At 36.2% G+C, this 25212-nt stretch overlaps 3 protein-coding genes and 1 long non-coding RNA gene across 7 annotated transcripts; 3 read left to right on the top strand and 1 right to left on the bottom strand.

The window, feature by feature from the left end:
• Nucleotides 1-671: 671 nt before the first annotated feature.
• LOC126628630 (uncharacterized) lies at nt 672-1996 on the bottom strand. Its single transcript, XR_007625509.1, has 2 exons — nt 1882-1996; nt 672-810 (listed from the first exon to the last, which is right to left on the bottom strand). It is a non-coding gene; the product is annotated as an uncharacterized LOC126628630 (long non-coding RNA).
• On the top strand, nt 1887-10030 carry LOC126628608 (telomerase reverse transcriptase). Of its 4 annotated transcripts, none has more exons than XM_050298364.1 (14): nt 1887-1970; nt 2519-2883; nt 3155-3232; nt 3337-3402; nt 3504-3672; nt 4260-4636; nt 4841-4952; nt 5231-5311; nt 5432-5573; nt 6299-7556; nt 7978-8546; nt 8851-9123; nt 9353-9633; nt 9741-10030. In XM_050298364.1, the coding sequence occupies exons 2-13, from the start codon at nt 2566-2568 to the stop codon at nt 9618-9620; spliced, it is 3711 nt and encodes a 1236-aa protein (XP_050154321.1). In that variant the 5' UTR covers nt 1887-1970; nt 2519-2565; the 3' UTR covers nt 9621-9633; nt 9741-10030. The 4 variants fall into 4 exon arrangements, 3 of the variants coding, with proteins under 3 accessions (XP_050154321.1, XP_050154320.1, XP_050154322.1); XR_007625495.1 differs by lacking the exon at nt 1887-1970 and having other exon boundaries at nt 2189-2883; nt 9741-9834; nt 9964-10030; XM_050298363.1 differs by lacking the exon at nt 1887-1970 and having other exon boundaries at nt 2189-2883.
• A 1867-nt stretch (nt 10031-11897) lies between these two features.
• Nucleotides 11898-15860, top strand: LOC126629703 (ATP synthase subunit O, mitochondrial-like). Its single transcript, XM_050299805.1, has 6 exons — nt 11898-12151; nt 12604-12654; nt 13188-13431; nt 15106-15218; nt 15392-15478; nt 15565-15860. The coding sequence occupies exons 1-6, from the start codon at nt 12017-12019 to the stop codon at nt 15691-15693; spliced, it is 759 nt and encodes a 252-aa protein (XP_050155762.1). The 5' UTR covers nt 11898-12016; the 3' UTR covers nt 15694-15860.
• A 3550-nt stretch (nt 15861-19410) lies between these two features.
• Nucleotides 19411-21884, top strand: LOC126627792 (transcription factor MYB46-like). The gene is made up of 2 exons (XM_050297348.1): nt 19411-19786; nt 20866-21884. The coding sequence occupies exons 1-2, from the start codon at nt 19476-19478 to the stop codon at nt 21578-21580; spliced, it is 1026 nt and encodes a 341-aa protein (XP_050153305.1). The 5' UTR covers nt 19411-19475; the 3' UTR covers nt 21581-21884.
• Nucleotides 21885-25212: the final 3328 nt, after the last annotated feature.

Raw genomic sequence — 25212 nt, forward strand, 5'->3', positions numbered from 1 at the left:
ATATTGTTAATGCCAAGGCAATCACTGAGTATTGTTAGGGTCGTCTCTAAGATTTCGGGGGTTCTATGTTAAATTCATAAAGGGACCCTTCTTATAAGACATCTTAAAAAAATTAAACAATGTATTGATGTTAAAAAGCGATATCGAAATAAACTTTAAAACTCATTAATCATATGTTTCTGAATATTATTAAATGTAAAGACAACTACAATGAGACGAAGAGAGAAGGGAAGTAGAGTGGGACACTAGCGATGGCGTCTAGGATTCTGGTGTGAAGGAAGAAAAGTGGGAAGCAACGATGAGACTTTGGTGTGACTCGTGAGAGAAAAAAAATGGACTCTGAGTCTCCGACATGAATTGTTTGCCTCGGTGGGGTTCTTTCCTTTAAATTGATTAGTTTTGTCAACATAGCTTTGTTAATTATAATTTTATATAATTCCGTACAGATTTTAGGTGACTTTTGGGCCCATTAGATTTATATATATATATATATATATATATATATATATATTTATGTGATTAGTATTTTATTTCATATAATATTATTTTATATATTATTATATTCAATAAAAATAATTTTAGGGGCCCCAAAAAATTTTGGGGCCCTGTTCAATGGAACATGTCACACCTGCTAAAAGCCGGTTCTGAGTATTGTCAACATGTTTTGCAAAAATAATGTTGATATTCCCAGAAGACATTTCATTAAACACTTGATAAACATAAAAATGAATCTCCAAAGAACCTTCGCAAGCACTTTTTTTCGGCCTTTGTAGGGTCCCAATCCGCCATAGTAGTTGCCGTAGGACCAATCTGCACCACCCGCACAAATTAAGTTAGATCCGATCGGTCCGTTTAAGAACAACCCACAAGCCGATGATCAAATAAGTCGGCCCAACAAAAAAAAATATCTCGATCACGGAGGAGGGCCGTAAAATTGTTGTATTATTTTTTTTTTCAACTAACAATATAAAAAAGAGAGAAAGATGGACTAAATCTTACAATAGATTAATAATAATATAATTTTATCTTTGATAAGAATCAAGCTTATTACCTTTTACTTAGCAACGAATAAGAGGCAAAATTGTTGTAATTAACTTGAAATTCCCAACAAAAAAGCTCAATTTGTTGAAAACATCAACAGTTGAAAACTTTAGCAGTTGAAAACATTTACATTGTTATGAATGCCCACACACAGATTTCCAATGCCCATAAATGTGATGAAGACTTTGGAAACAACAAGATCGTATTTTCAAAGGCATGTGATGTAAATTTCAAAATGTAATAATGCAAGTTGCTCTATAAATATAGCATTCGATTGCAATCAAAACACACAGAAAGAAAGAAAAATCAATAAAATCATTTATTCCTCATTCTTTTAGGCCTCGTTTGGCAGCTCAGACTGTACTAACTATTTCTGTCGGATAGGATAAATAGCCACCGGATGGTATTGACTAAATTAGTCGGGCATTTGGTGCAGTATCGGACTAATGACCGTATTATTTATACTGTGTTTGGTACTATATCGGATAATGACCGTATTATTTATACTGTTTGGTACTATCGGATAAGAGGAATTCAAATTATTTAAAGAAAAAAAAAATGAAATCATCTCTTCCCCATATCTCAATGCCGCACCGCCCCTTCCAAACACCCTCACTCCCTTACCAATTCTTGACCCAAACAGGCAAAATCGTAAAACCCAGATGAAATCCTTTCGAATTTTCAAATCTTATCATCGTTTCGCAGTCAAGGTTCTAGAACCCATATGAAATCTTTCCAAATTGTGCGGTGGTGGTGCGATGAAAATATGTTTGTTGGTTCACCTATTTTGGCACAACCTGTGTCCAATGGTTTGATGAATGATATTCGAGAAGAGCAAACCTTCATGGAGAGCCGCCGATTCTGTGGATTATGAGGGCCAATCTTTGATTCACTTGGCGGTTGCTCAAGGTCGGCCTAACCTTGTCCAGGTACTTCTTGAATTTGAGCCTGATGTTCCAGGTACTTCTTGAATTTGAGCCTGATGTGGAGGCTCAAAGTCTGTCAGGATCTACTCCACTTGAGGTTCGTGTGAGAGAAGATAGGGATATGGTGAGAGAAGGAGACGGAGGGAAGGGTGACGACGAGGGAGTTCAAGAGAGATAGCAATTCGTGCGAGAGAGAAGGAAAGGGACCAGACTAAATAATACGCCCATTTTGGACGGATTTAGCAAAAGGGTGTATGCCGTGTAAAATAAGCGGATCAGATTAAATTAGTTTGGTCCAATTTAATACGAGAGAGCGCCAAACATCCGCCTCCATATTAATAGTCCTATCTGGTGTACCAAACAAGGCCTTATTTGTCATCTATAGTGCTATAATTACAGTGTGATAGTCTACCTCTGCTTTACTCCTCTCCCTAGTTTAGTGTAACTTTTACATATTTAGAACACAATTATATTTTGGAACTGAAAATGGCGCACTTCTATTAACTTTCTAAAATTCGTAAAGACTATTCGTCCTTCTCGTCTCTTCACAGTCCCGTCCCGTCCAATCCAGTCCACTCCACTGTCCGTTGTCCCGATAATGCGGAAGAAAATGCGAAGGAAACGCCGCGTTCCGGAGGTCCTCCGGAGGCTATTCGGCAAACGGGCGCGAACATTGTCCGACACCATCGTCTCCTTGCTCCCTCCCCATTCGTCGTCGTCAGTCCCCGCCGACTGTCGTTTCTGCAAGGGCCGCCGTTGCCTCAGCTGCACCGCACCTGACGGCTTGTCGTTTCTCCTCCGACCTGACGACCCCTCCGATTACCGCCACCTCCTCAACCATGGATACGTCGTGGTTGCGAAAAATGCACCTGCCATCACCCGCTTTTCCCCTGACTCTCACTGGTCCCAAATTGAGGTACTTTATAATCATACACATTCTTAGTTTATGTATATATGTTATGTATGTGTGTGTATATACTTATATACACATATATGGATTAAAAGCGATATCACTACTCTAAACTACACAAATAAGAGAGGGGTGGTTTGAACTGGGACGCAATGAGTTGAAGAGGAAGACCATATCCACAAGGGCAATCCACCGCTCTGTGTGTATATATATTTAGGGTTCATTAGGTTGTTTTAATTTGTTTATTAATGTAAATATTGCATGCTTTTGTGGCCAGATTGTTAGAGCAGTGATTGAAGCGATGATGGTTGAGCAACCTGTGTCTTCCAATGTGATATGCAGTGGTTATGATAAGGTAAATTCTCCTTCTTTTTTCTACCATTTATTTTAATTATATGGAATGTAATTATATAGTCAGTTTAAAAAAATGTATTTGTTGATTTGTATATGTTTTGGCAGTCTAATCAGTCAAGCGGCATTGTGGAGCTTCTAACTTCGTCGGCTTGGTGTCTTCTCTTAGAAAGGGTATGATCGTGTAACCGCTTTGATTAGTTGCGATTAATGATGTGTGGAAAGTTTATGTATGGATTCTAAAACTGATAAAGGATAAAACTTTTGTGTGACAGGTTGGGGATGGCATTATGGTTTATTTACTAAGGAATGCATCGATATTTTTGCCACTTCTGCGTACGAACCACCAGCAGGTCACAGGTCTGCCAATCAGTCAGTTGTGTCCGAAGAAGTTGAAGCGTGTGCAGCAGCCACAGTGGCAACAGTCATTGCCTGAGTCGTATGGTAATCATTAGCTTCTATTGTAATGTACTATGTTGGGAAGTACTGAAAAATGTGACCTAGCTTCGATTATCTGGAGATAAGTATAGTTCGTCTGCGTACAGTTATCCCTTGTATTTAGATGAAAGTACGATCAAATTTGTGCAGCATGTCATTGGTTTTAAGCTTTCATGTGTGTTAATTTCTTATTTCTTGGTCTGCTCATGATATTGAAGTACAAATCAATTGGTTAGTAGACATCTTAAACAGCTAGCTCAAGAATGAATGAATACTACAACTCTAGACACACAGACGTGAATAATGACTACGATATAAAATAAATTTCTTATCTTTTAGCATATACATGATCACAGATCTTAGTTACCCCTCAATGTAATTTAGGGTATTGACAATGCCTGATCTTTCTTGGTATGTTTGGGCTCAGAGTGTTTCTTTGTGCATGTTGATTTGTGGTGTGTCCAAATGGAGTCACTTGTTTTGTGTAATCTCTCCATGTCTCTGATTGTTTTGGTTGTTCATCTCTAACGCCACCCCTTAAAAGGGTGATAAAATACCACAACTTGGTGATTGGATTTGCAACTTTATCTCAGGATCCCGGAAAAAGAGGGAAAGAGAAGATAATGTACACTCATTGTTGAAGAGACAGCACCTTAGTTCTTTTAGCAGTGATAAAACCATTGGTTCTGCTGCCTGCAGTGGCTGCTGCAGTGTTTGTAAGGATAAGCATAGTCATAATGGAACCAGCACGTTTACCGACAGTTATGAAGGTGATTTAAATAAGGAACTTGAACAGGGTTCCCAAAGGCTTAAAAAGCGTGCAAGGCCATTTAGTTGGCAGCGCCACAAGAAGCGTAGGCTATTACCTTCTCAAGAAACCAGCTTTCAGGATCCTTCCAAAACAATTATCGGTGATAAGGAAAGCTTATCTAGCAGGCTTTCATATTGCTCAGTTCATCATCATAAAAAGGTTCATGGGTAAACCTGACAGTTTTCTCATTCAGACTTTTTCTAAAATGTTGGAATCCCCCCTTCTCCAATATCATTCAATAAAAAATGAAAGGTCCAAAATGTTGAAGAGGCTTATAAGCTTTATCAAATTTCTTTTCTGGTTATTTCCCTTCTCATGTAATTTTCTTAGTGGTTTCTTTTTAATTTTTGTTTTCTTTGGCAGTGCTCTTGTTTGGGGTTACGCATTCCAAGAAAGGTTGCCAAAGGGGCTCAAATTGACAGAAAATTCATGTTCTTTAACTTGGAACAGTCTTCATCAGTTTTCCCAAGAAAACGTATCCTTTTGTACTTGTGTGTATATGTATATACATACTGAAATACACAGTTCTGATCTTTGATTACCATTGTCCAAAAAAAATTATGGTGACCAACTGTGTGATCAAAATCCAATAATATTTTATTGGAATTTGAACACACCAATGTTGACCTAACAATTGATGACCATGGTCAATGGAGACCAAGTGATAAGAAATCTATCTGTGTATCTTTGGATTTGCTAATCTTGTCAAGCAGCAATAAATTGTATGAATAGAAATTTGCCTTATCATCTCAGTATATTTCACGAGCAGCAACGGTTTGTGCAGTAATGACTTTCTAATGTTTGATTTCCCTGAAAATGATGATTTCCTATCATGTATGGTGCTGTCTTGTCCTTTTCCTTTATTCAGTTACAAGATTTTTCCCAAAGAAACTTAGGGTTTTTCTTTTCTATTTTTTAAATGATAACCAATGTATAACACTTAATGATCTTCAGATGTTCTGAATTCTTTAAAGCCAAATTCTGTTGGTTCAGAATTTCTTGTTAAGAGTATTTTTGGCATATCCGACACAGAAAGTGCTATGTCAAAGATATGTCCTCGTGGAAGTGGTCTTTGTCTCACGGGATCAGCATGCCTGTAAGCTTCTCATTATTCTTGATAATATTTTGGTGGTGTTCTGGAATACTGAATGGTTTTGCTTTTATTTTTACTTTTGACCCTACCTAGTGTGTTTTAGCGTTGGAAGTACAGAGTGGTATCCTACTATCTTTCAACAAGAATTTTTTTATAAGGAATCTGGTTAATAGCCAGCAGTAAATGTAATAAATATTGTTATTAATCCACTAGATTTTTAAGCACGTGGTGTAATATTCTGTATATTAAAAGATATGCCTTTCCATAGGATAATCAAATGAAAAAAGGTCTTTTTTGGCATTGCTTTAACAAAATGATACCATCGGGGTAAATGAAAGAGTATTTGCTACTTTGTGCTGATAGGTTCTGTACTGGATGGGACCAGACTATGTATAGATATGTTGCCGACAATTATTTGTGTTTTGTATCTAGGAGCACAAAAACTGAAATGTTATGCCTAACGATATGTGGAAATGATTATTTGAATTGCTATGGTCATGATATCTCACATCCTTTTAAAGTTCTTTGTTTATATGTTTTAATTTTTGCGTTTCTGCTGTGCGTGTGTGTGTTGTGGAGACTGGGAGTAATTATTAATTGTGCTCAAGTTAGGTCTTTAATCCTTGTCTTCTAGCCATTTTCTTATCTCTGTTTTATGTTGGGTTCCTGTGTGTGCGTGTGTGTTGTGGTCCATATATGAACAATAAGTGGTGGCTTATGTTTTTCAGGTATCATTCCCTTGTTAAGCTGCTTAAGACTCTCATACGCAGAGCTCAACATTGCCATAGTTTGAGATTATTGGACAAGCATTGTGGTGTTTCATCTCCAGATGCTACTGATTCTCACTCCGAGGCTATTAAGTCTTATTGCTTGAAAAGTCAGGTGGTCTCGTTTATATGGGCTGTTTGTAGGAGAATCATTCCTTCAGATTTGCTAGGAACTGCTTCTAATTGGAGAATATTGAGGAGAAATATTTCGAAGTTCATACATCTTAGAAGATTTGAAAATTTTTCTTTACGGCAATGTATGCATAAACTGAAAACATCTAGGTTCCCATTTCTATCAAATAAACAGTATTTCTGCGGCATGAATAATGAGGCAGTAAAAGACGCGGGTGGAAAAGGATTAGACATTCATAAAGGATTCCCTAAATTGAATGATGCTGCACATATTGTTAAACAAAAAGTCTTGAAAAGCTGGATTTATTGGTTCTTTTCATCCATAATTGTCCCTTTGTTGCAAGTCAACTTCTATGTCACCGAAAGTGAGCACGGGAGGCAAGATGTATATTACTATCAAAAGTCAGTTTGGGAGAAGGTGAAGAATAAGACTATCAGTTGCATGAAAGATCAGAGGTATTATTACTTGGATGATGCAACAACTAGAAGGATTATAAGAAAAAGATTATTTGGTTTTTCAAAGCTTCGGATTTGTCCAAAAGAGTGTGGAGTGCGGTTGCTAGCAAATTTAAAAGCATCATCAAAAATGCCACAAAAGGAGTTCAGTTTGGCAGAGCAGTCCAGTGGCATAGTAAGAAGGAAAAAAAGTCTTCAGAAAAGGGTCAAATTTGAATATTTCAAGTCTGTCAATAGCGTTCTTCGTGATACGCATGCTGTTCTAAAAGCTATACGGTTGAAGGAGCCAGAGAAGTTAGGTTCATCAGTTTTTGATTACAATGATGTCTATCGAAAGTTATGTCCATTTGTGATGGGTTTAAAGAATGGACCGACAATGATGCCTGATGTATTTATTGTTGTTTCTGATGTGTCAAAAGCCTATGATACTGTTGACCAGGATAAGCTGCTTTGTGTGATGAAAGATGCCATAAGAATGGATGAATATTTTCTAAAACATTCATATGAAGTTCTTTGCACAAAAGAATTTTTATGGGTTCATGAGAATCCTGCATTATTGGATCAACATACCAGCTTGAGGTTTACATCTTCTGCCTTACACCGATCATTGCAAAGTGTCCTTGTTAATCAGGTATTTTTGCGTATTTATGAAAAATTGTCCAGCTATATTTTGTGAACTAATTTTGTTTCTGTGGAATATGTTACAATTTTTCCGCTCTTTTCTACGAGTCTGTACTCTGTATTTTGTATATTTATGAACTTAATCAATTCGAAGCCATCCATCTTGCTTATATAAAAGAAAATAAGTTGTTCAATATCAAAGGAAGTAGTATTCAAAACATTGAGCATAAGGTTCTTGGTGCTAATTTGTTTCAAATTCAGTAGCTTTTAACTTTGCAACCTTGAAGGTCCCATCTATGTTTATCATGGGGCAAGGGATGAAAATTTGTGTACTTGCTTAAAATTTCTTGAGCATCTTTGCATTATTATCCCTTTCCTTTTCTTTATAGATTGAGGTACTTTAGCTGATAGTTTTATTTTCTAATGCTTAGGAATATAGCAGGTCCATGAAGAAGGAGGAACTCTTTTTTAATCTAAATCAACATGTCAAGCGCAATGTGCTGCAGTTAGATAAAAAGTTTTATCTGCAAGGTGTAGGTATTCCTCAAGGAAGTGTTTTGTCTTCTTTGCTTTGTTCATTATACTATGGACATTTGGATAGGAATGTGATCTTTCCGTTTCTTGAAAAAACTTGGGAACCCGTGACAATAGATTCATCAAGAGGACATAATTTTGGAGATGCTTCTGCTGCACAGAGTGCTAATGAGGATGGCATTGCCTCAACCTCTACTTATTTTCTACTAAGATTTATTGATGACTTTCTTTTCATCTCAACCTCAAGGAATCAGGCTGCTGGCTTCTTCACCAGGTTGCAAAGAGGATTTCGGGATTATAATTGTTACATGAATGAAAAGAAGTTCTGTGTGAATTTCGATATGCAACACATGCCTGGGATACCATCAAGCAGGGTGTATCTTGGTGAAGACGGCATCTCATTCATTCGATGGAGTGGCTTGCTTCTTAATTCTTGCACTCTTGAAGTTCAGGCCGACTACACAAAGTTAATTTCCATGACTTATTTTACTTTTTGAGTTTATTGAGGTCAATAATAAATTCCACAATTTCTTAAAAACTAAATTCATGCACTGCTGAAGCGGTCAAATTATTCATGTCTATAGTCCACCAAAGGAATGTCTTTTTGAATAACGCTTTGTACAAGTGTGATACATGTCTGCTAGATGTTTGGTATGGTTGAGGCCTTTGTAATTTGTACAACACTATGATCAAGTGTCTGTCAAAACAAATATCATTCATGTTCTGCATTACTTAAGTGTTTTGAGTAACTTGTTTCATCTCTTTATCAGGTACTGGAACAACCATCTACGTTCCACTCTTACTGTCAGCTGGCAAGACCAACCAGGTCGTCATTTGAAGAAAAAATTGTGTGACTATATGAAACCTAAATGCCATCCAATATTCTTTGATTCCAACATCAATTCGGCATCTGTTGTGAGATTAAATATCTACCAAGCATTCTTGTTATGTGCAATGAAGTTCCATTGTTATGTTCGTGACTTATCATACATCTGGAAACTTCGCCCTAGATCGTATGCTAACATTATCAAGAGATCTTTGAGGTATTCTTCTATTCCGTTGTCTTTTATCTTTTGTAATTATTTCATCAATAACATGCAGTTTTCTGCATATATGAATATGATAGTTAAAATTTAGTCATCATTTTTTATTTTGAGACATTAAAATCTAGCTACTGGATTTCCATTTATCTGAAATCCAAAATGTTCAAGTACAACGACATTTCTATTTCTCTTTCTAGGAGTCATGTTGTTTTTGTTATATTGATTATAGGTATATGCAAGTGCTCATAAAGAGAAGGATGCGTTCTGTGCATACTGATTTCCACCCAATTCTTCAACTGGAAAAGGGAGAGGTTGAATGGCTTGGTTTATATGCTTATATCCAAGTACTAAAGAGAAAGCAATCGCGACATAAGGAGTTGATCTCGCTGTTGGCGTCTAAGTTGTTAAAGCATACAATATCGGGGTCTGTGTCTTCTCAACTAAGGTATGCAGTCGACAGATCACATTCCTCTGTAATGTGGAAGATCAAGTATTAGAAGACTCTTAGAGGTATGCACGTATCGCATGAACAGACCATCCTTCTGTCATCAGTTCGCCATCGTCCCAACTTCAGTATTTGAATTCTTCTCTCTTTCTTCTCTATCTCCCCATGTCAGGTACAGCACTTGAACAAGGACGATGTAAGAACGGAGAAACCACGATTTATCTGAGCGTGAACGTTTGTCGAGTGAACGTAGTGTCTGCAATGTGGTACAATTAGTGAATTTGCCAATCAGTCTCTTATGTTTTTAGCATCTTTGTGCTCTATAATATTTTCTTTCCGAACTTTTGGGAAAAGGTTTTGTGCAGTACCGAGCCTGTCCAGATTCTTGTGTGCAGGTGAAGCAACTCATACCTCAATTGTAAACGGTCCTTTTTTATTTACGAGGCAAATGACGTTGGAGAATTGACTGCTGCTTTACGAGTTTGTTATATACTGCTAAGAGCTTAAGACAGTGGCGTCAACTCTCCTTGCATCCGAGTTCCAATTTTCTAACTGGAGTGCAGATTAGAGTATTATGTTTTTTTAGTATCAGTCTGTCAAAAATATATTTCCCAAGTGATGCGGGGATATTTGGAAGTACTTTTAAAATGACTAAAAGTGCTTTTGATACTAATCTTTAGTCAATGCAAGTGAATTCTAAAAAATGCTTTAAGTGTTTCGTGCAAGAAGCTCCATGGTACTAGAACAACCAACGAGCTTATTGATGGGTGAACTAACAATTGCACTTGATAGAGCGAATTTTGAAAGATAATGGTACTAAATTGGTGAAATTTGAAGTGCACTTGCAAACATTAGAGCACTTCCAATGTAGGAAGGCCCCCTAGGGCAATTGCCTATTGAATCCCCCCCTAGTGAATAGTAATTGTCTTTAATGAACAGTAATTGTCTTTTGCATATTCATCCATAAACTGAATAGCCATGGTAATAGAAAATAAAATATTAATATTTTTTATTTTATAAAATAATAAAAAATAATTTTATTTGTAATTTCGGATAGGATTTTTAATCTGTCTCGTTGCGCTACATGATTTTGGTGTGTGATTTCTTAGGATGGATGGTGGGTTATATGGATAGATATTTTGCCATGGCAATAAGGATAGATATTTTGATTTTGGTGTGTGATTTCTTAGGATGAATGGTGGGTTATATGGAGGAAAAATAAAGGATTAGGTTGGAAACAAAAGTATATAGAAACTTTGAGAGAAAGATTGAATGTGGTTGAAAGTATTTGAGAAAATATGAAATTGTGGTGTATGACGGATGATAAGGTATTTATAGAAAAATAAAATCTTTATTTTTTTAATTTTTATATTTCTTTTCTCTGATTTTTAATTAATTTTTGACATGTTTTATTAACTTAATTAATTTTTGTCGTTGGATTAAAGAAAATTTGAAATCCAACCCTTCAGATTGTGCCAAGTGGTACAACAGTAACATAACAGATTTTTTTTTCCTTTCTTTTCTTTTTTTTTAAAAAATTTTTAAAGACGAATAACGTGGACCTTTGATCTGGAATCCAATAGCTGAGATTGTGCCACATCATCTAGTTGTTGGGGGAGGTTTGAAATTTTTTTTACCATTGGAAATCTGACGGTCCAAAAAAAAAATCCGTTGAAATCCAACAGCCTTAAAGGTGCCACGTGGCACCAAGAACGGTAACATATTCGAATTCAAACCACGACCCCCACTGATTGAAATCTAGTCGGTGACGCGCCCCCCATGCGCGTGTGTGATGCACGCGCCTGACACAAATTTTTTTATAACATGGTTGAGATCATCCTTGTATCAGAGAGCCCTCAGGCGCTTGGCCTTGGACTTGTGCCTCACCTCTCACACGGCCCCCCCCTTAGCCCAACCGCCCGCATGGGCTGGAGCAAGGAAGCGAGGGGATTGGGTTGAAGAGCTCCTCTTTCCACAGGGCTATCAACTCCGTTGGAGTTGCTCTTATGAAAGAGCAAACCAAAAAGTACCAAAACGTAACTAACCCTGATAAACTCTAAGGGGACTTGAAAGTGAGGCTCTTCTTAGACTTTTTGCCACTCAGAGTTTAACATTAATTATCGTGTCAATATTATGAAATATTATGCAAAAAATAAAGCTGCTAGAGTTCATAAAGAGTTACACTTTTGAGGGAGTGTTTTAGCATTTCTATTAACCCTTGTTGATTCGCTTAGCCCACACGTGTCACACTCCGTCACAGTAGCACCAAAAATCAGTGCCACTAGGTAATCATATAATGTTGCGTTCTCGCATGGATAGTAAATTACCATTTACTACCTTTAGAAGTTATCATTTTTCGAAGCCGGTGTTTGGCGAAGCAGCAGAAAGTGCGGACGACTGCGCGAGAGAGAAAATCAGACGGAAAAACAAAAATTAGGGCTTATTAACATGGCATTTGCTACTCGAATTCGATCGAGCCTCCCTCTGGTCACCAAGATTCTCAAATCAGATTCGCTCTCTGCCGCCGCCAACGGATCCATCGCCCACCGCTCCGTGCTTTGCCCTACTTTCATCAATTCTGAGGTACTGAGATTTCAAATTTCGCAGAAATACATAGAACGGATAAAACGCGAACAGTTATCTTCGTTTTGGTTGTCTGATCTAATTTGTTTGCTTTCTCCGATTCATGTTCCCCCAAAAGATAGGATTTTTATTGATTAATTTATTAATTAGTTTTGATTATAAATTTGTATTCGTACTTTGTGTCTAGATAATGAAAAATGTGTGTTACTGGCACAAAAATTTTGATTAGGATCGTTAGAAATTTTAAAGGATGCAAATTTCAGATTAATATTTAATTAATTTGTTGCTTCACATTGTTTTCAACCAAACACAGCTTTAGCAGTATATACAGTGTGTATCTGTGCGTGTCTTTTTCTTAAAGGTTTGAGAAAATAAGCTTTACGAGGCCGTTATTTGAAGTTTAGTCGAATTTGTAGAATGTGGATTAATTGTTTTCATATTTGTATTTGTAGCCATCCAGGAACTTTTCTACCGCGCAAGGGAAGAAGGAAGTGAAGGTTCAGGTAATTCATGGTTTTCGTTTAAAAGAAAAATATTTTCTTGGCAAGGACGTAGTGCGCTTATTATTGTACATGGGCTTGAACATTTCGTTTTTTTGTTTCTTCACTCTATTTCTTTTTATCTTGCATCAAATAATGAACTAAATCTAGGTTGATTGTAGCTGTCATTACTCTCTGTTCTCATGCTTTACTGAAACTGGATTGGTGCTTTTGAATTTTCCATTGGAATCAATCATATGTTGCCTGTTTTACTGTGTTGACGGAATTCATAGTTTTGTCAATATTTTTCACAAAGTATGTTATATTGTGGTATGCATAATTAAAAAAACTATTAGGATGTCACTTAGTTATAATGGGGCTTAGAAAAAAATACAACATTGTAATTTATTACAAAGTACATTAAGATTTATAGACTTGTAGCTAAATTATGTGAAGTGTCAGTAATATAGAACATAAGCTGATGCATGTGCGTGCTGTGTCCAAATTTGCTTATGCTAATTAGGTCTGTATTGATTTGCTCTGCCATGGTATGCCAGGTGCCATTGGTTTTGTTTGGGGGTTCTGGGAACTATGCCTCTGCTTTGTACATTGCTGCAGTAAAAGCTAATGCTTTGGAGAAGGTTGAGTCTGAGATTTTTGCCATTGTTGAGGCTACGAAGAAAAGTCCTACCTTTTCTCAGTTCACAAAGGATTTGTCAGTGCCAGCAGATACTAGAGTGAAGGCAATCGATCAAATTGCAGCTGAAGCTAAATTTTCAGAAATTACAAAGAACTTTTTGGGTATGATTATTGTCTCATTCTAGCTAAAAATTGTGATGTATTCTTATGTATGTTTCATGTTTTTTTTGCCTTTATTTGTATTCTGATATCAGCAGTGATGAATTTTACTTGCTCTGAAAATTTCATCTCTGTGTGCTGTTTTGTGAAAATTGCATTACTGTACTACTGTCGAAACAAAATGACCACCTGTTAACTATGGGTTTTGTGTATTGTAATTGGGTTATGCCAAAAGAAAGGGAAAGTATATTGATTGTGGTCAATAGAGTTAGTTTGTTCAGGAATGGGAGGAGGAGACGGCTCTTGGACCCAGCACATTTTTTTATGTATGTAGTTATGCCAGACAAATTAGAAATTTTCAGTCAATTGAGGCTAATCCTACTTTTCTGGTATAGTGTTATCCCTTCCTTTGCAGTAGTGATGGTAGAAGTCGCTAAAGTGCTGGCATTCGTTGCTATCATTACTGTCATAATATGTGTCTTTTAAGGCACTCTGATGCGCTGTTTTGCAAAAGTTGCATCCCTCTTGGGTAACTTTTTTGTTTTAAAACCCTAAGGCCAAACGTCTTGTTTGGCCTGGATTCTTTAGAACATTAAGAGAGAGAGCATCAGACCAATCAAAAGGAAAGTCAGATGTGCTCCCTCCTAATAGAAAGTAAAAAACAATAGAGCCTAATCCCAAATCATTATCCTCTTTTGGCAGCCTCAAACCCAAATCCTAGGTGGTTCTAAACCTCAAAACTCTAACTGCATTGCATTTTCTTTTCTTTATTCATTTGCGTGGGCAATTTGTTTTCTATCTGAAGTAATTGGGTGAAGGTTTATTAATCAACCATAGTAAGCGGGATTTGGTTGAACTGATTTGAAAGAATCTGAGATATTTACAATCACCAATGAAGTGGGGTATTTTTAGACATGCATCTATTATGAATATACAATGGATGTGTTAGCAGCTGTAAAATGAGTTTGGGTTCAGATTTTGATTTTTGTAAATTGTTTCTACTTGACTCTTGAGAGGATAAAACGTCTTGTGTTACACTTTGAAGGATTGTTATTTGTTATTATTGTAATTAATATCATTGTTGTTTGTGTTGTTGCTATTATTATTATCACCTGTAGCCAGACATAGGACTTGTTCATATGGAATTGAACGTCGGTAAATATAATTATCTGCATTTTATATGAACACTAAAAACTTGACCGCTATTTTAGTAAGATTTTGACGTGTATGTGCAAGTGCAATGCACTGTTCACATTATAGCTTTAATAACTGTCTTCGCTGAAGGTATTCTATCGTGTATGCATGCATGTTCATCAAATTAAATTTTTTTTTCTCTTTGATCTGTACTCAACTTTAATCTTGTTTTTCTTTGGAATTTTCTCATGGTTGCTTATTTTCCCTTATTTTGGCTGAAATGCAGAGTCGACATGTTTTGTTTTTATATCTGAATTCTCGTCCCTTCATCTCTCACTCTCTCTCTCTCTCTCTCTCTCTCTCTCTATATATATATATATATATAAAAAGGTCGTACTCAGTGCACAAGGCTCCCGCTTTACGCAGGGTCTGGGAGAGGTAAATGTACGACCTTTTTCTATATATATATGTATATAATATAAATGTATCTACATAAATATATATTATTTTATTTATTCATGCATCTGTGTTTTCTTCTATTAGTTGTCTTGGCTCAGAATGGGAGGCTAAGGAACCTTGAAACCATATCAAAGAGATTTGCGGAGTTAACCATGGCACATAAGGGAGAAGTGAAAGCTATTGTCACATCTGTCATTGTAAGTTGTAGTCCTTAAATGGTAAATTTATTTTTTCTTACGAGCATAACAGACTGCGTAAACGAGGACCTACTGCCAGGGCAGAGGGAAAGTTATTTGACTAAAAAAATACAGAATGATGAAACATAAATTTTACTCCATATTTTCCTGTCTAATTGTTATACTGTGATCAGCCCCTTCCTGCTGAAGAGGAGAAAGAATTGAAGGAGACACTGCAGGAATTAATTGGACAAGGGAAGAAGGTCATTCTTGAACAGAAGGTAAGTAGTGGTCTTTCTGCCTGCTCTTTAATTCACAAATCGCTGTTACATTGGATGGAAATCTGATTCTGTGTTTTACGCCCTAGATTGATCCTAGTATATTGGGTGGGCTCGTGATAGAGTTTGATAAGAAGGTATTTGACATGTCCATCAAGACTCGGGCACGCCAGATGGAGAGGTATTTGCGGGAACCCGTAAACTTTGACAACCTCTAAAAGGTGCTTGCAGACTGAGGCTGCGGTCTCCTCCATTTCCTGTCTGTTATAGTCAAAATTCTATAAAGGAAAACTTGTTTACTTTTGTTGCTCGAACCTTTGTTTAAGAAGATGGAAAACTTGATCGGGATGCCATCTATTTGCGAATAAAAGCTTCATTTTTCGGATGTGTTGTGGGCTAACTGAGGGACTTCCTATTCTGTATGTTTTTCTTTTTCACATTTGAAGTTATAATTTGTTCAAGCTCTGTTCAATTGCTTCACAAGTATTTATATAGAGATGTTGATTGGCTGTGTTTTACAAACCTTGCTTAATAAGTAACTAGCATATAGGCACACACAAAGTGTGTGAGAAAATTTTTTATTTTTGTTTTTGAAATAGGAGAGAGGAAGAGAGTGATAGAGAATGTGGGAGTGGAAAGTTTTTTTATTTTTTATTTAGAGATATGTTAGGATTACAGGTAGGTGATGCTTTGAAGAAAAAAAACTGTATAATTCAGTTGTGTGAAATTATAGTTGTGCCTCATATTTCTTATTCACCTTCTCTTTTAATTAGAAGGTTAAATTGGTAATTTCATAAGATTTTGGTTGACAATGAGTTTTATTAATTAGTAGAGATGTGGTCATTAATGAAATATTAGTGTGGATAATGGTTTTATAACGCAGGTTTTTTCGCACCACTGTATTGCTAGTCAACCGACAATGGACGAGCCCAACCATGAGTTTAGCTATGGTCTTTTTACTTATGGGTTGTCTATTTATTAGGTTCTATCATTGCTGGATCGAGATTTACTTTGGATCTTTGTGTTCAAAACCTAAGGATCCTGAAATCTGGACCATTCAATTTTAATTCTACGGCTCTCATCAGTTCATCTCATTGTCTTATCACACAAAACTTCAAAAATTTGACTGCTTAGATCTCTCTCTTGAATGGCTCCGATTTTGGGGTCCTTGGGCTTGGGACAATGAAATCCGGAAGGGATCTCAATCATTATCATTGATCTTCTGACTATCGCAGAACTCCAATCTTCTCTTTGCTGCAAAATTTTCGATTCTAAAACACTCTCAATCAATTGTTCCATTTTCAACGCTTTGAGGGAGAGCTGGGTAGGTTGCTTTGGTAGTCCGATGACTTTGGCCCTAATATTCCTTCTCGCCTAATCCTCTGTTGCCCTCGCTATGGTCATTAACGAAAAAAATGTTCTATTCTCCCTAGCGTGGGAGTAGTTCTCCTGCGACTGCAGGAGGCTTTCTACATTTTTTGTTTAATTTGGGTCTCCGTCTCTCGCTGTGGACAAAAACCGATTATAATTATGGAAGGTAAAACACGTCGGCTTTAATGACATGACAACGTTGACAACGACTGCAGGAGGCTTTCTACATTTTTCCAATCGGGATGTTTTTGGCTTTCCCCAATTATCGTTTTCTTAGTGTTTCAGTTTGTTCGTTTAAGATGGTACCAAAAAAAGGAAAAAGTCAGAGAGTGATTACATGTTTTTTTTTCTTTTTTCGGAGCGTGATCTTGTACTTGCTTGTGTGAATAGTACTAAGCAGCCAAAAAAACTTTCCTCTTTCAGATCCTGTATGAACTTTTTGCCCTCAAACCTTTTCTTCCCCTAAAAAGTGTGATGATAGAAACTCCACCATCTATCTATCTACAAACAAAGTTATCCAATTGTGGGGATCAAACCTCATAAATCTCTCCACCTTTTCCTTTTGCTCATGAGTTCCCCGAGCATCGCTTTTTCAGCCATGATTTCTCGAAGACCTTGGAGAATTTGGTCTTTTATGAACCCAGCCAGAGATTTGAAGACACAGATAGATATATTGCCTCTCAAATCTCAATGATACATTCACTTTTTGTAAGGTTTTTGTGGCCTGTAGGACAAGTACAAGGTGTAAGGGTGAATATTATGGATGATGAGGTGAGTTGGTCTTTCTTGTCTTTGTAGCCAAGTGAAGTAGTAGAGTAGGGCATGTTTGCTTGGGACAGGCTCAAAAGCATGAGATATACGTATATGAATGGATTATTCTATCCTTCCTGGGACGGCTGTAGAAAAGATAAGGGGGGCTTTCTACAAACAATTGAGTAGCTTGAGAGTTTTGCACTCTCTCACTTTTTCCCTGAAAAAGAGTGACAAAATTTTAAAGTTTTTGGAAAACAAACATAAGTAACTGAATTTTCTTGAGATTATCTTGAGTTGAATACGACTGCTTCTGAATAATCTGATTTGCCATCTGGCTTCGAAGTTGGAAAATGACTGGGAAGTCGCATCTCTTAACATGCAGGAACAGGAGGATTAGGTAAGGACACAACATGGGATAGAGAAAACTATGAGTATATTATACAGTTTTGATGGCTACAAATCATGAATGATTCCCGCAGTTAATTGTGAGATATCTTAGAGTTATTACGAATTTAGATACAATCATACACAGGATCAATATGATCGATAATCCAAATTCACATCAGGGCGATGTTCCCAGACAGTTTATAAGAGATCATAGACTTTATGTACGAGAAACAAAACAGGGAAAGAGCCAACTTGATGGCTTAGTTCAGATGCACGACTGCCTAACAAGAGAACATATGACATTACATACGTAAGAAATTTTTTAAGAAAATTAAATAAAAGAAAATGCTGTTAATATAATTAAGGAGAAACTCTTGATAAATCGTAATTGTTATTTATGCAAACGCTGTGCAAATGTTGCAGAACATTGATGGCATGTCCAATCAAAATCCTTCAGCTATAAAACGAAAAATGAAAGTAAGATCATGAATTATCTATATCTGGTGAAACCATCTCTACACTATGCTGCATAACAACCTATCTTTTTTCTTCTCTCCTTTTTCTTCATTTGGTTTGATTTCTTGTGTTAGGGTTTAAGCTTTCTTTTTTGGTCGCAGGTTTTGAAGCTGTCATTTACTTTGAATCTGGCTATGGAAACTACTTGAACAATGTGTTGTTTTGTTACATTCCAGTAGTACTTGGGGTTGTAGACATATCATGTTTAATAATTTTAATTGAATTTGCTAGCTGCGAAACCTTAACTTCTAATATGAGATTGAAAATGCATAATTTTGACCAAACAGAGAACAACTGTAATTGATTTGATCCGAAAGTGAGAGTTTGCTTCAAAAGCATGTTTAATTGACATGATTGAGTTATCCTCAATAAGTTTCATGCAACCACTTAAACAATCCATAACCATCACACAAAAAAAATTAAGTAAACTACAAATTACCAGTGTCAAAAGTGCAACACTTTGCCTAGTGTACAAAGAGTACTCTTGTACTCTCTCTCTCTCTCTGCATATAAACTTCAATTTCACGTGTATGTTGATAGAGGGAGAGGGTTTTTCTTCTTGTCTTTGACTCTTTATGGTCTTTTTCGATTCATTTTTCTTCACTCACAAGGTAATCCTATATCATCTTTTGTATACTAGACATCTAAATTTTTTGCTTCCACTTCACATAATCTCTCTCTCTCTCTCTCTCTCTCTCTCTCTCTCATATGGGAATGGAGCCATGGAGGTCCCCCTCCAATCCGTTTTCCACTCCACCCATCGACCAACAAACATATTATATCTCTCTATCTCTCTCTCAAATTTTGATATGCATATTTTAAGCAAACCCCACAACCATCACCATCATCATCACCATTGCCACCCCATGAAGACATCCCATCATCTTATATATCATTCTTGTAGATCTCCATCCATCACATTAACTACTTTAACCAAAAAAACCCCAAGAAAACAAGTCCGCTTGCAATTACAATGAGAAAGCCGGAGTCTATTGGGAAAGACGATGTCGACGGAGCGAAAACTATTAACAAGAAGAAGATGATGATGAGCAAGCTTAGGAAGGGGTTGTGGTCACCAGAGGAAGATGAGAAGCTGATGATGTACATGCTAACCAATGGACAAGGCTGTTGGAGTGACGTTGCAAGAAATGCTGGTCTCCAAAGATGTGGAAAGAGTTGTCGTCTTCGTTGGATCAATTACTTGAGGCCTGACCTCAAGCGTGGTGCCTTTTCACCCCAAGAGGAAGAGCTTATCATCCATTTCCATTCAATTCTTGGCAATAGGTACTCTCTCTCATTCTCTCGGTTGTAATGTTTATAAGCACAAATATTACATATTAAACACCTGTAATTTGAAAATATTTTAACTCAGACAATTGTTTAGTTTTGGTTTTTAGAATTATTTCCATTGGTATGCCAACTTACAGAGGATATATTTTTCAGAGAAAATAATAATTTGAATTTTTTTCAGCATCTAGGGTTGTAATGTTTTATTTCCAACGGTTAGACTTCACTTCTGTACAAAACATTTAAGTAATAATTAAGTTTACATGATACAACATTATACTTCAATGCGCACACATTTATTTATTTTTATTATGAAGGAAAGGGAGAGGGTTTAAACTATTACAATAATTTAGGGAGGAGAAAGTTTCAAATCCATGACGCATGAGTGGAAACCCAACACTCTATCCACTAGGATATTGAACCACATATCTTATAATGCGCACATATATGTAAATGCACATTGTGTATTGTAGGGTTTAATTAAATTCTGACGGCCAAACTGCATGCACACTGGATGAGGAAAAAAAAGAGATGCCTGAGGGTGTTTTTGCCAGTTTCAACGGATGCGGATATAAACTTGCACTATTGTGTGCATGTAGATTTTAGGGTACCATTATAATTAATATATACTTCACCATAGGGTGCATGCATGTTTAACCCTTGAAAGTAATCCTAAACCTAAGTATTTTGTTTGTTTTCTACCGTGTTTCTTTCTGAGCTCAATTGGGCAAATAGTGTGCACACACACTCACATACTATATCGCATAAGTGCTTAAGCAACTAAACATCCATGGCATTTCAAGTCATGCATTTTGTTTTAGTCGTGCACATATATATGGTTCAGAATTGATGTGTGTATATAAACAAACTGAAATTAACGACGTGCATACCAATTAGCTATTGATTTAGTGGTGCTTTCTTTTTCAAATGATGAAAACAAAAAACAAAATGTGATGAAGTGTTGTATCGGTCTTAACTTTTCTTTGTCTGTTTTTATTATGTCTTAATTAATCAGTTATATTTGTTTTTCTTGTGATTAATTTAGGTTATATTTGTTTTTCTTGTGATGAATTTAGGTGGTCACAAATTGCTGCACGTCTTCCAGGACGAACGGACAATGAAATAAAGAATTTTTGGAATTCAGCCTTGAAGAAAAGGTTGAAAAATAACAATATGTCCACGTCCACATCGTCACCAAACGATAGTGATTCCTCTGATCCCAGAGATCCTGTCGTTGGAGGAACGTTTATGCCTATGCATGACCATGACATGATGACCATGTACAACATGGACTCATCATCCTCATCATCCACATCCATGCAAGCCATGGCCGTTAACAGCAACACCTTATTCAATCCCTTCTATATGCTCGACAATCGTTATGACATGGCCCATGCAGACGACGTCGTTGTAAATCCTACATGTTTCCCACACTTACCAAACATTGGAGATAATCAGGGGCATTATGGGGATTATGGAAACTTAGAGGGTGGTCATAAAATGGGGTTAGAAGGTGACCTTTTTCTTCCTCCACTCGAAAGCAGAAGCATTAAGAATAATCTGAATGGTCAATTAGTAGCTGACAATATAAGCAACAAGAATAGTAGTATTAACAACTACCACTTCCATAATAGTTGCTTTAATAACACGGAACTGATCGGGTTTAAAGTAGATGAAGAGGAGGACATGTTTGGATTTGGAAATATTAATGGAGGGCAAGGAGAAAACGTAAGAGTGGGAGAATGGGATTTTGAGGGTTTCATGCTGGATACTTCCTCCTTTCTCTCTTAAAGAAGAGAGCAGAGCTACGTAAATCCGTATATAGCTAAGGCATTTGCAAAACAATTTTTTGGCTCTTGTTTACTTGGCCAAATAAACCTTTAGTGCATATATGAAATAATATTGTTCCTTTAGACATCAGAAATGTCAATAGTGATGTAAGTAGAGAATAGAATAAGAGGACTGTTTTGTATACAAGATAATAAAAATTTGGAGGTGGAAGTTGGTAGTGAAAGATGAGATGGATGTAATCGCATTATGTAAACAAACGTTGCTAAGGAGCAAAGTAGATTCAATATATTCAATGTTCTCTGCCTCTCTCTTATCTATTTTTACTTTTTTATATACAACGAAATTCTGCATTAAAGGAGTGAGGTTTGGATTAGCCTACACAATTGGTCATCCATAATAATTTTGTATCGAACTCGCCAAACCTAAAACCTCCATCTCATCAGTCGAAAGAAATACCACTAGATTGAAATACCAAAAACCTCCCTCTCATATTTATTTTGAATTTATATATTTAATTTAAGCTAAATTGTAACGTGTTCTTTATTGTTACGGGTGGACTAAGCAGCTCTTGACTATGGGTGTTACAAATTAATTCATATATAAGTGGTAAGGATGAGAGGCTAACCATCGTTGATTATTCTAAGAAGCTCTTTACTCATCAGCCTTGAAGGGAGTCTTTTATGTTCTGCCTTAGTAGTTTGATATCCTAGGCTTGATCAAGTAGTGACTTACTTAATATTACTAAAGAATTAATAAGGATGATATTAAAGGTAACCTTTTTAATTTAATATTAAGTAGCTTAAGTTTGATTTTCCTTGAACAAATTATATATTTGAGACGTGTTTTTTTTCTCATACAAGCTCAATATAACTATCTTTAGGATGTAATTTTTTCTAGGTTAGTTGAGCAGTATATATGGATATTGCCTTGGACTTCATGTTGCTGCAACAATGATGGATTAGAGATTGTATGATTCAAGTGTACCGAATGGGCATTGCATACATTGTGTTGATGACTATGTTGGAAGAAATAATAGCCTTTAGTTTTCCTAGTGTTTGGTTTGTTGGGCCAAGCCTGTTTTAGGTATCCTGTTTTCTTATTTTTCATTAATAAAATAATGTTAATAGTTATATTTCGTTTGTTCTGTCATTTTTAACTGCATATCCTTGTGGGAATAGGTCACTGCACCCTGCACTTGCTAATTGAGTTCTCACTACTATTTGTCTAGTCAATACATTGAGAAGCGTGGCCCGGTGCCACGATAAGTTCGAGGAGTTGAGGTGCCGGCTGTGAAGAGCTGTGGAAACTGCTTGGAAGACTTAAGGTAGCACGGAGAAGGTATAGAATGGTAATAGAAGCTTAGTTTTCTTAGTGGCCTAGACTATAGCTAATTAATCCCTCGATTTTTCACAGTTCCTCGATGTTTCACTCAGAATGTTTTTCTGGGACCGAATCCTCCGTGTTTGATGAATAAAATCTGAATTTATATGATGTATGAATGCCTATAACTTGTGATGAACAAATGGTTTGTTTAGTTGTTTTGAAATGTGATTGTGTCATAATTCTCATTTGCAGACTATGAGACAAAAACAAATCTACCACGGTTGATGTCCGTGCATGGGCATTGTGCCTATTAGGAATATGAATGTGATAAAAAATCTCATTTTCTATATTCCGTAGTAAAATTGTCATGGTAGATGAGCTAATGTCTTATAAGATTGTTGTACTTAATTTAATAAGATTGTTGTACTTAATTTAATTATCACTGTCGTGGTGCAAAAGCAAAAGCTACCCGCATATTGGATTGGATTCGTATATCTATGTCAAACTCAAATATGTTATCAAACTTTAATTCTACAATCATCATTACCATATATGGCCAACCTTCTACCTCAATCCATCGTTTCCCTTTGAATGAAAGTAATATACGTCTATTCACTATTTAACTACCATTTTTCTTCCCTTTCTCCTACTCTCATGAGTACTGCCTATGGGAACTTTTATATTTTATTTCTTCTGTTTTGTTAAAGAAACAGAAAATTAGAGGACCATTATTACATTAAAATATATAAAGGGAAATTCTTGGGTTGAGGGAGGGGGTTGGGGGAACATTGGCAGTGTCATGCAATCATGTTTAGAGGATCATTATTATTTTTACAATGTAATAATATTACATTAAGATTATATATAGTTAATAACACATAATGATGTTGGAGGTTATATTGTGAAAGTCCTTTTACAGTGTCAAGGTAGGTTATTATACTTAGACGGGACTGTATTACGCTAGCAATGTTGATTGCACCATGGACGTCTTGTTACAATATAGACAGGTTATGACCTCCCTTCCTTAATGTATAACAGAGTTACAACATAATGTTAACATTTAACATGTGAATTACAGGAAAGGTAATGTAACACTATATATTCGTTCCAATTTACACTCAAAGGTTACATAATAATCATAATGTTCCTTTATTAGTAGAAATAATGGTGTTCATAAACGGGTGTGCTTTTCCCCAAATGGTTATTTAATATTCTTGCAGATCAAAGATATAAACATTTTCATAAGTAACAAATAAAATTCCATCATTTGAGGAAAAAAAATTACACCGAATAAGGTTAATATTACTATAATAAGGTTGGCTTTTACGTTGTAAACATCAATCTACTGTAAAAACATAATTGCATTACACTATCAACGTTCAAATTAAATGATACCGCTGTTTTTTTTTATATTAAAAGGTACCGCAGACTTACACTTGTTTAATTGATGAGGATTGAGGAGGGAGAGGAAATACTTGGGAGTGGATGAACTTAATCCCAGAATAAGAGTTGGTGATTTGTGACTAGCTATGGCATTCTCACACCTGGATAGGGTCAACAAGTGGTATACAGGTACTGCCTTTTTTCCAATACAACACACAGGGACGTGTCGTCGAGGAAGTATGAATTAACGCATGTTCTCATGCCTTTTACTGTTGTTGAATTAAAGAAGAATTCGGTGGAAAGCAAAGACTTGGACTTGATCAAAAGGTTATCCCGTAACTTTCGCATTGGATTCGAAATGCATAGAGAATTGGCTCCAGTGACCAGTGAGCACGGGCAGGCTCATTAGCGTGGCTCAAAACAAATAATTATGTGTTATCACGCTGTTATGCCTTTTCATCATTCAGCAGATTTTATTTGCTTAGGTAGGGACATCGAATTAATTTAATTAAATGGAAGTTTTTCCTCTTTCTTTTTGACATGACAGTAATTAGAGTTAGTCGAGGTTGAATAGCTTTCGATGACGGATTAATCGAAACTATCAAAAGTAATTAAAAAGATAGAAATTGTTTTTTTTTTTATGAAAAAATAAATTGATATTTAAAAGTATCAAAAGTAATATTTTCAGAAAAAATAAAAAAATAGTTATCTGTAAGCATAGTTGTCGGGTAACATATAACCCATTAAGGCTATGTTAAAACAATTGGTATGTGGAAACGAGCAAAAGTTTAGAACTTCAATCTACATTTGAACTCCAGCCCATAGATGTATTCTTTGGGGCTATCAACTCTGCTTTGATGTACTATTTGATCCTAAGGCCAAAACAAGGTCGGTCCCGAGATTTAGGAGCTTGGGGCGAGCTACTA

Source organism: Malus sylvestris, chromosome 7 (genome assembly GCF_916048215.2).
Source record: "Malus sylvestris chromosome 7, drMalSylv7.2, whole genome shotgun sequence".
In the NCBI taxonomy this organism is placed as follows: Eukaryota; Viridiplantae; Streptophyta; class Magnoliopsida; order Rosales; family Rosaceae; genus Malus; species Malus sylvestris.

Excerpts from the sequence above, each read along its gene's own strand:
- LOC126628608 (XM_050298364.1), top strand. The coding sequence starts at position 2,566 with ATGCGGAAGAAAATGCGAAGGAAACGCCGCGTTCCGGAGGTCCTCCGG. Across the intron at positions 4,953-5,230 it reads ATCAGTTTTCCCAAGAAAAC|TATATTTCACGAGCAGCAAC; the intron begins GTATCCTTTTGT and ends TTATCATCTCAG. Across the intron at positions 7,557-7,977 it reads AAAGTGTCCTTGTTAATCAG|GAATATAGCAGGTCCATGAA; the intron begins GTATTTTTGCGT and ends TCTAATGCTTAG.
- LOC126629703 (XM_050299805.1), top strand. The coding sequence starts at position 12,017 with ATGGCATTTGCTACTCGAATTCGATCGAGCCTCCCTCTGGTCACCAAG. Across the intron at positions 15,219-15,391 it reads CTATTGTCACATCTGTCATT|CCCCTTCCTGCTGAAGAGGA; the intron begins GTAAGTTGTAGT and ends TACTGTGATCAG. Across the intron at positions 15,479-15,564 it reads AGGTCATTCTTGAACAGAAG|ATTGATCCTAGTATATTGGG; the intron begins GTAAGTAGTGGT and ends TTTACGCCCTAG.
- LOC126627792 (XM_050297348.1), top strand. The coding sequence starts at position 19,476 with ATGAGAAAGCCGGAGTCTATTGGGAAAGACGATGTCGACGGAGCGAAA. Across the intron at positions 19,787-20,865 it reads CATTCAATTCTTGGCAATAG|GTGGTCACAAATTGCTGCAC; the intron begins GTACTCTCTCTC and ends TGATGAATTTAG.